The 9,985-nt window shown below is 40.6% G+C and overlaps 2 protein-coding genes across 2 annotated transcripts; both read left to right on the top strand.

Annotated features, from left to right (window-relative positions):
• The first annotated feature begins 266 nt into the window (after positions 1–266).
• Positions 267–1,105, top strand: LOC114187808 (uncharacterized). Its single transcript, XM_028076185.1, has 2 exons — positions 267–341; positions 590–1,105. Exons 1-2 carry the CDS (start codon positions 267–269, stop codon positions 1,103–1,105), a joined length of 591 nt encoding a protein of 196 aa, XP_027931986.1.
• A 1,032-nt stretch (positions 1,106–2,137) lies between these two features.
• LOC114187801 (uncharacterized) lies at positions 2,138–3,669 on the top strand. The gene is made up of 2 exons (XM_085665686.1): positions 2,138–2,224; positions 3,352–3,669. Exons 1-2 carry the CDS (start codon positions 2,138–2,140, stop codon positions 3,667–3,669), a joined length of 405 nt encoding a protein of 134 aa, XP_085521812.1.
• Positions 3,670–9,985: the final 6,316 nt, after the last annotated feature.

Genomic DNA, 9,985 nt, shown 5'->3' with positions numbered 1-9,985 from the left:
TAGCCCCTCTATCCATCAAGGACTTTGCTGCTCTGGTGGAGAAAGCCAGAGTGATGGAGAAGATGAAGAATGAGGTAGAACCTCAACGCCCACAACAACAGAGGATTGGCAAACCATCTAGGTCCAAGCCGAGGAAAGAGGAAAGGAGGAAGCCATATGATAGGCCTCACCATCAGTCCCAGTGGTCTAGGAGCTTTCTTACACAGTAGGACAGAGTTTAGTACTTCTAGTGTGGAGGCCCTCACCTGAGGAGTGTTTGCCCACGTATGGAGGGTTACCACAAATGTAACAATTGTGGCCAGGAGGGCCACTTTGGCAAGGACTGCCCCTCCCTTGCTAGGGTAGTGGCACGACCTCCAGCTCAGACTCCTACCCAGCACTAGTAGAGGAATAGAGGCAACATGCCACAAGCGATAGTCAGAGTGTATGCAATGTCAGAAGTAGAGATTACAGGCTTAGGTAACCTTGTTAGGGGTATTGTGTGATTGCTGGGGTGAGATGTTGTGTGTTGTATGATTTTGGAGTGACACACTCTTTTGTGTCAGATGCATGTGTGAAACGGTTGGGTTTACTGGTGTGTGAGCTGTAGTGTGAACTTGTGGTATCTACTTCGCGATCGGGTTTGGTCAGGACATTGTCCTTTTGTGTTAGATGTCCAGTGGAGGTAGAAGGGCGTAGATACAAGGTAAATCTGATCTACTTACCTCTACATGAGTTAGAGGTGGTCTTGGGAATGGATTGGCTCTCTACCAATCGCATTCTTATAAATTGCCGAGAGAAAAAGTTATTGTTCCACAACTCGGTAGAGCCCGAGTTGTTGTCATCTCAAGGGGTCATGAAAGAGATCCAAAGAGGCGCGCAGTGCTTCATAATTTTCATTCATCTTGAGGTAGAGAAGGAAGAAGGGACATCGGTCATACTAGTACTACATGAGTTTGAGGACGTGTTCGTAGAGGAAGTACCAGGGTTGCCTCCCAGTAGAGAGGTGGAATTCTCAATTGACCTGGTGCCTGGAACCGGTCTAGTGTCGATGGCTTCGTATCATATGGCTCTGGCGAAGTTAGTGGAACTCAAGAGTCAAATAGAGGGGCTATTGAGGAAATAGTTCATACGACCCAGTACTTCGCCTTAGGGAGTACCAATGTTGTTGGTGAAGAAGAAGGATGGAAGTTCATGTTTGTGTGTGGACTACAGGCAGTTAAACAAGATGACCATCAAGAACAAGTATCCCCTTCCAACTACATTGATCGTCGGTGTTCTTAAAAATTAATTTGCGGTCGGGATACCACCAAATTTTAGTGAAGGCTGATGATGTGCATAAGATGGCCTTCCGATCCCGAAATTGTCACTATGAGTACGTGGTTATGCCTTTTGGTGTGACCAATGCTCCTGTGGTGTTTATGGACTACATGAACAAGATTTTCAGACCATTCTTAGATAAGTTTGTTGTAGTCTTCATAGACGACATACTTATTTATTCTAGGAATCAGGAGGAACATGCAGAACACTTGAGGTTGGTGCTTAGTGTCTTGAGGGAGAAGCAATTATATGCCAAGTTGTCCAAGTGTGAATTTAGGATGAATGAAGTACAGTTTTTGGGACATGTGATATCCGCTCAGGGAATAACGGTGGGAAAGTCCCCAGTCGGCAATGAAGATCATAAGCTTCGTGGGTTTAGCTGGCTATTACAAGAGATTCATAGAAGGATTTTCGAAGGTAGTAGCACCTTTGACATAGCTTACCTGGAAGGACCAACCTTTCACTTGGACGGATAAGTGTAAGGAAAGCTTCCAAGAGCTTAAGCGAAGGTTGACGAGTGCTCCTATACTGGTGATTCCAAATGTCGGTCAACCCTTTGAGATTTATTGTGATGCCTCTCATCTAGGTTTGGGCTGTGTATTGATACAACAGAAGAAGGTAGTGGCATATGCTTCGAGGCAACTCAAGGTGCATGAGAGAAACTACCCTACTCATGACCTAGAGTTAGCAGCCATCGTGTTTGCCTTGAAGATCTGGAGGCACTATCTTTATGGTGCTCAGTTTCGTGTATTCAATGACCACAAGAGTGTCAAATATTTATTCGATCAAAAGGAGCTGAACATGAGACAGAGAAGGTGGATGGAATTCCTGAAGGATTATGGTAGCAGATGTCTTCACTAGGAAGATTGTTCTTATTATCAAGGAGGTGGAACTGTTGGAGAAGTTTAGGGATATGAAACTACAGGTGGAGTTGTAATTTGAATTCATTAGATGTAGTAATCTAACAATATCTAGTGACTTCCTAGACTCAATCAGAGTTAGAGAGCAACTTGGGTTAGATTAGGCAAAGGATTTTGCTTTGGGTAAAGATGGCATACTGAAGTTTCAGGGTAGGGTGTGTATACCAGATGATACTGAGGTGAAGAGGTTAATCCTTGACAAAGGGCACAAGAGTCGTCCTAGCTTGCATCATGGCATGACTAAGATGTACTAAGATCTCAAGGAGACCTTCTGGTGGTAAGGTATGAAGAAGGATGTTGCTCAGTTTGTATCGGCCTGTCTGACATGTTAGAAGGCCAAGGTGGAGCATCAGAGACCCGGTGGAATTCTACAGCCTTTGGAAATACCAGTGTGGAAATGGGATAGCATCGCTATAGATTTTGTGACCCATTTGCCACGAACTTTTAGAGGGCATGACACCATCTAGGTCATAGTGGACCGACTGACTAAGAGCGCTCATTTCTTGGCGATGAACTTAAGGATGTCCATGGCCAAGTTGGCCTAATTGTACATTAAGGAAATTGTGAGGCTGCATGGAGTACCTTCGAGCATTGTATCCGACAGAGATTCGCGGTTCACTTCGTGGTTTGGCGAACCTTACATAATGTTTTGTGAAGCAAGTTGACTATGAGTTCAACCTATCATCCCTAGACCGATGGTCAGTCCGAGAGGACGATTTAGTCGCTTGAGGATTTGTTGAGGACGTGTGTGCTAGATCATTTGGGTGCTTGGGATGAAGTACTGCCTTTGATAGAGTTCACTTACAACAACAGTTTTCATGCGAGCATTGGCATGGCGCCATATAAGGCTCTTTATGGAAAAAAGTGTAGGACTCCTTTATGTTGGTATTAAGATGTTGAAGCAATATTGGTTGGGCCATAATTGTTAGAGCAAACCACGGAGAAAGTGAGAATGGTGAGAAATAAAATATAGGCGTCTTAGAGTAGACAGAAGGCCTATGCGGACCGCAGGAGGAGGCCTTTGGAATTCGTGGTCAAAGATCATGTATTCTTGAGGGTGACCCGAACCACTGGTGTGGGAAGGGCTTTCCGCTCAAGGAAGCTTTCTCCTAAGTTTCTTGGCCCTTATCAGGTATCGAGGAGGATTGGACCGGTGGCTTATGAGATTGCATTGCCTCTTCAATTGGTAAATCTCCATTCGGTATTTCATGTGTCACATTTGAGGAAATACGTGTTTGACCCATCCCATGTGTTGGAAGTTGAGGATGTTCAGATTAGGGAAGATCTCATTGTGGAAGTACCACCAGTGGCCTTAGAGGATAACCGAGTTGAAGAATGTAGAGGAAAACCAGTAAATCTTGTCAAAGTCATTTGGGACCAGAGGATAGATGACTCTACTTGGGAGTTAGAGGAGGATAAGAGGAAGTCGCATTCGCACCTACTTCCCTAGTAAGTCTCTATTTTCGAGGTCAAAAATTTTTCTTGTTGAGAAGAATGTAAGGCCCACTTTTATTAAGTGTCCTAGTGTTTAAGGGCTGCCACACTGTTGGGCCTAAAGGCTAGCCCATAGGGTGCCAAGGCCCCTAAAGCAGCCAAGGGCCCTCATTTGCAGCTCACTTTGAAAAATTAGTGCCCTAACTCTCCCATTTTCTCTCCACAAAACCTCTACTAGGGTTTGTCCCTACGTCGTAGCAAGCTTGTGCCACGTCATTCTTCCTCCATGTAAGTTAGCCTCCAACTCATACCTTCATTCTCTCGGTTGTTCTTCGCAGTCCAGTTAGGATTCTCCGTAGTTCATGTGCTTAATCAATACAACAAAATTTTTAGCTCGTGAAACTGCCTTAGGAGCTGTGGTGCTTCTCTGTTCGTACTCAAGATTCACCTTAGTAGCTCTTTTCAAGTAAGGGAAGCTAGGGCTTTCTTATTTACTTCGATTTTTGCTTGCCTTGCCGCTGTTTCACGATTTTATGGCAAGCTTGCCATTGTTGAAATGTGGAATGTCTTGTATTGCTGTTTAGGTATGAAAATATAGTTGTTGCAATGAGAACAGTGGCGAGATCTGATACTCTCACCCAAGCGAGCCTGTCTCGCCTAGGCGAGACTTGCAGAAATAGGCCAAGTTCATACTCGAGCTCTCGCTCAAGCAGAGAGCTCTCGTTTGGGGCGAGGTGATATCTCGCTCAAGCGAGAGTGGCTCGCCTAAGCGAGAACTCGTGGGAAACTTGACATGTCGCTGTAGTTTTGACCCAAGCGAGGAACCTCAACTTTGAGTGAGGGGTGGTCTTGCTGAGGCGAGATGGCCTTGCCTAAGCGAGCATTCACAAAACCTCCCACTGTCGTGATCTCGCCTAAGCGAGAGTCTGCAGCTTGAGCAAAAGCACTCCTTTCGCCTAAGTGAGGGCTTCTGGCTTGAGCGAGATCTGTTGTAGGCCACACTGTTTTCGTCATATGAATATACATGAAATATCTGAGGTTATGAATTTTATTGATGTGTCGGTATGATCTTGGCATGTAAAACAAATGAGATAGTTGGTAATGAAAGTGGCATGGTGTTGGTATGAGATATGATTCTATATTAATGGATGAAACATGATTTTGATATGTTTAGGGCGTAATTCCACGATAGTTTCGTGGTGGTGCCTCTTTTGGTTAGGGCGTAATTCTATGAGTCTCTAGGTGAGACCTCATGGTGGTGCCTCAATTTGTCGGGACGTAATTCCATGACCCATGTTAGTGGAAGCTCATGGTGGTGCCTCATCTATATAATTTATTAAGGATTCAAGGTAAGGATTGCATCCTGACACTCTAAAGAGTCAGTTAGTGTCACATAGAGCGTACTAACTTGAGTTGTGATAGTAGTAGGAGGCTTGGAACCCATTAAGGGCTAACCTTGTGTGTGGGGGGATGAGACACTGGAATAATTAGCTCGGTAGAGCAGTAAAAGCCACCACAAGTGCAAACATCCGCTGAATCTGACTAATTATATGTATCTGAATGAGTCGTGTCTGAGTCTTAGTGTATTGTTTGCAAGTCATAATATTATTGGCTGGCTTATGCATCCTAAACTATAAAATTGTATGTAACTGTATGATAACTCATTTTCTGTTCTAGCTTCCCCTTTTGTTTGTTGTATGTCTTGCTTGTGTGATCCTCTCTTTTGGGATGATCATCAATTTATTGATGTGAGCAGATGCAAGACATCCTCGTGGCCAACAAGGAAATGGTGACTCCGCTGCATAGCCTACTTGGGTTGGATTCCTTCTGTTTGGGCTTTTCTTTTACGGTTACGACCATGTATTGCCTTGTCTTTAGGTTTTCTTTTGAAATATTGTCGATACATTATGATACTATGTTACCGCCATCATGGTGTGCCAGGGTTTCCTTCCTATTGCTTTTGGACAACTGTAAGGAGTAATGTTTATACTCCAGAACTATGCTTACTATGTTATTCTGTGTGACACTTCTTTTAATTAGGATATTAATTAAATGGGGTGTTACAATTTAACCCCTCAAATATTGAGTGAGTTGGGTTCAATTCAATACACATTTAGAAAACTTTTTTTTTTCAATTTAACCCAATTTAAATTTATAATAAATCCGTTTCACTCATGATTTCAAATTCATTTTAACATATTTTAACATTTCTAATAGTAAAGAGAAGAGGAATAAATAATAACAACACACAACATCACTAGTGCAGAATTCTCATTTTACCTCGCCTTATATGCCTCGGTTGGCTAGGAACCGAAGCATATAATGGCGCGGTGGCATTTTTGCAATTACAGCCAAGTTTTAGGCCTCGGTTCTCCAAATACCCGAAGCCAAAGAAGGGTATAGGCCGCGGTTCGCTCAAAACTGGTGCCAAAGAGGTGTTTAGGCCTCGGTCCATCAGGACCCGAAGCCAAAAAGTGGCTGGAAGTCAGGGTATAGGCCTCGGTCCAAGGAGAACCGGTGCCAAAAGGGGTCAATGGCTTCGGTTCTTCTAACAACCGAAGCCATAGGGTTTATTTAGGGTTCGAAAATCGCGAACCCTCTTCTTCCTCCCCGCGCCAGCCTCTGCAACTCTCTCTCTCTCTCTTTGCTGCCTCTCTCCTCTACACCACACCTTCCGGCCAGTGCAACCACCACGCGACCTCCTCCTCCGGCCACCATTTTGTGTCTCTCTCTCGCGCGCTCTCTCTCTCTCTCTATTGTGGTTTCTATCGTTGGGACTTCCGGCAAGGGTGTTCCATTTTGATTTGATGCAGGAACGTTATGCAGGTTCGAATCTGGTGCTGCAATGGATTTGGTGCTGCAATGAATCTGGTTCACACGCGTTCATGGCAGTCCGGTGACAATGGCTGACGACATCAGGTTTCCTGGAGCTTTCATGGCTTTTTTTGCAGTGAGCGACTTCAAGAAAGGTGTTGTTTCGTTTCTAGTGCAGGGATGGCGTTGCGGCAACGAAGATGCTGGTGCGTGGTGCTGATTTGTGGAGGTTCGTTCATGGTCTTGCTCGTCGCTGTTGTGCGTTGCAGGTGCAGTGGCTATGGTGGCGGAGCTTCTCTTATCCTCTGGTGGCTGCTGGTGCGCGAGTATAGAGGCGCTGTTGCAGTGTAGTGGTGCGTGGAGAGAAGATGGAGGTGCTGCTCACGAACGGTGGCTGCTTCCGACGTTGACGCTGCAGTGCGAGGCTGATGGCAGTGGGAGGCGCTGAAATGGTGGTCCGGCGATGTGGCTTGTGCAGGTGCGTGGTGGTCGTGACTAGTGGTGGCTGCCGGCGAGAAGGATGGAGGAGATGATGATGTGGCAATGTATGATTGGCCAAATTTAAAAAAAAGAAGCCCATATGGCCTCGGGTGTACCCAAAACCGAGGCCAAAGGGGTATCAAATTAAAAAAGAAAAAAAAAAGAAGCCCATATGGCCTCGGGTGGAACGTAAAACCGAGGCAGAAGGGGACTCTATGGCTTCGGTTCTTAACCGAGGCAAAAAGCTATGACCTTTTGGCCTCGCCCCAATATGCTTGGGTTCCCGAACCGGTGCAGAATATTGAAAACAACCGCTGCCAAAGACCCTTTCTGCACTGGTGCATAGACCACAAAAAAGAGTGGACAAAAACATTGCCATGAAATGTTTTCCACATTACTTATGAATAACTTGACAAATTATTGCTTTTACTATACTTTTATCTAAAATCTACTATACCTAATGAGTCACATTAAAAGTCAAAATGATCCCATATAGAAAACTTGTGTCTAATTAAAGGTTGTCACCTATTGAAATTAATCTAATTAATCAACTCATAATATTTGCCTAAGAAGTTTTTTTTTCTTTTAATAATGAGTAGTCTCAAATTACTTTAAGTTTGCGAAAATTTCATTTTAATAATTACTTAAAATGAGTACTCTAAAATATTATTTTAAGTTGACTTCAAATTTTAATTTGATTATTATTGCTTTATTGTTGTCGTTTTTAAAGTGGTGCAAGCAGAGACATAGTTTGATATATATCATAATATATATATATATATATATATATATATATATATATATATATATATATATATATATATATATAATTGATAATTAGAATAATTATAATTTTCTTATATTATTTATTAACATGAAATATATAATTGCACCACGTAAATATACAATACTAACAATAATACCATTGCAGTAACTGTAATATTTGTAAAACGTAGAACATTGGTTAGAACGCTCTGTTTAATTCAATTGAAAAGATCAATTTTGATCTTTAATGCGCATCGATGAATTTGCAATTACCTTTGTACGGGGTAATCCTAATATTATGTCTGTCTTAGAGATATTTTAGAAGTGTTAGTTCTAATTAATAACTTTTTGTGGTACAACCCTAGTTTTATTACACTGAAAATAATACCTTCTAGTTAGTTGTAGCAAACAGTAAAGTAATATTATCTCACTTATTTACGTGATAAATAATTTTTGGAGAGTTAAGATAATATATATAAATTAAATATAATTTAAAATAGTAATTTTTATTTATAAATAGTGAGTTATTTTTTTTCTTTTAAACATGTTCCAGTATACTTAATAAGTCTCATGTCATTTCGAAGTCGACGTCAAGCGCAGTTTAAAGATTCTTTCTTCCCTCCATCTTTCGGACGTCTTTTTAGGATAAAATCATAATGAAATTCCACGCTTCACCAATGCAATAAGGGCTTTTGGCCCCAATTTTTTTCGATATTATACCCCAGTTCCAAAACTAAGGCATATTAGGCGAGGCCAAAAGGGGATGAATTTTGGTCTCGGGTGTAAATCGAAGCCAACACACCACTTTCTACCTCGATTCTCTGATGACCCGAAGTCATAGAGCCACTTTTATGCCTCAATTCGGGTTTGAACTAAAGCCATATAGTAAAAAAAAAAATTAATTAATTCAAAAATTGGAAGAGCTTTTGGTTAGCGGTGGTTGTAACATCCTGGCCGGATTTATTTAAATCAGTAATATTCGGGTGGGATGTTACAATAGTTGTTCCTAACGATGACTGTCGGATGAACTTGGGTCAGATCAGAACATTGGCGGTAGGCCGGGAACATGGAGGAATAGGGGAGTCGAGTATAGCTCGACCCATTCTAATATTTGAGGTGCATGTGTGGTTGAGAGGTGTACAAAGGAGCATGGTTCTAAGTTCAATCATCCCTTAGATATCATCACCAAGGGAGCATTTTAGAGGCGAGAAGTGGGGAGAGAAAGTTAAGGAGTTCCATACAAGAACATTTTTTAATAATGAGTAGTCTCAAATTACTTTAAGTTTTCCAAATTTTCATTTTAATAACTACTTAAAATGAGTACTCTAAAAAATTATTTTAAGTTGACTTCAAATTTTAATTTGATTATTATTGCTATATATTGTTGTCGTTTTGAAAGTGGTGCAGGCAGAGACTTAGTTTGATATATATCATAATACACAATTACAATATAAATATAAATATATATATATATATATAATTGATAATTAGAATAATTATAATTTTCTTATATTATTTATTAACATGAAATATATAATTGCACCACGTAAATATACAACTGTTATATTTGTAAAACGTAGAGCCACGGTAAGAACGTTATGTTTATATATATATATATATATATATATATATAATTGATAATTAGAATAATTATAATTTTCTTATATTATTTATTAACATGAAATATATAATTGCACCACGTAAATATACAACTGTTATATTTGTAAAACGTAGAGCCACGGTAAGAACGTTATGTTTAATTCAATTGAAAAGATCAATTTTGATCTTTAATGACCATCGATGAATTTGCAATTACCTTTGTACGGGGGAATCCTAATATTATGTCTGTCTTAGAGATATTTTAGAAGTGTTAGTTCTAATTAACTTTTTGTGGTACAACCCTAGTTTTATTAACTGAAAATAACACCATCTAGTTAGTTGTAGCAAACAGTAATATTATCTCACTTATCTACGTGATAAATAATTTTTGGAGAGTTAAGATAATATATATAATTTAAATATAATTTAAATAGTAATTTTTATTTATACATAGTGTGAGTTATTTTTTTCTTTTAAACATGTTCTGGTATATTTAATAAGTCTCATGTCACTTAGAAGTCGACATTAAGCGCAATTTAAAAATTATTTCTTCCCTCCACTTTTCTGGATGTTTTTTTAGGACAAAATCGTAACGAAACTCCACGCTTCACCAGTGCAATAAGGGCTTTTAGCCCCAGTTCTTTTTGATATTCTGTCTTGGTTCCAAAACCGAG

This window comes from Vigna unguiculata, chromosome 1 (assembly GCF_037176805.1).
Source record: "Vigna unguiculata cultivar grain cowpea cultivar isolate G323 ecotype 2 chromosome 1, ASM3717680v1, whole genome shotgun sequence".
NCBI classification, from domain to species: Eukaryota; Viridiplantae; Streptophyta; class Magnoliopsida; order Fabales; family Fabaceae; genus Vigna; species Vigna unguiculata.
The sequence above is the reverse complement of the archived record's forward strand: the minus strand, read 5'-3'. Positions and strand labels throughout refer to the sequence as shown.

Excerpts from the sequence above, each read along its gene's own strand:
- LOC114187808 (XM_028076185.1), top strand. The coding sequence starts at position 267 with ATGGAGGGTTACCACAAATGTAACAATTGTGGCCAGGAGGGCCACTTT. Across the intron at positions 342-589 it reads ACTGCCCCTCCCTTGCTAGG|TGTGAACTTGTGGTATCTAC; the intron begins GTAGTGGCACGA and ends TGTGAGCTGTAG.
- LOC114187801 (XM_085665686.1), top strand. The coding sequence starts at position 2,138 with ATGGTAGCAGATGTCTTCACTAGGAAGATTGTTCTTATTATCAAGGAG. Across the intron at positions 2,225-3,351 it reads TTAGGGATATGAAACTACAG|GTATCGAGGAGGATTGGACC; the intron begins GTGGAGTTGTAA and ends GGCCCTTATCAG.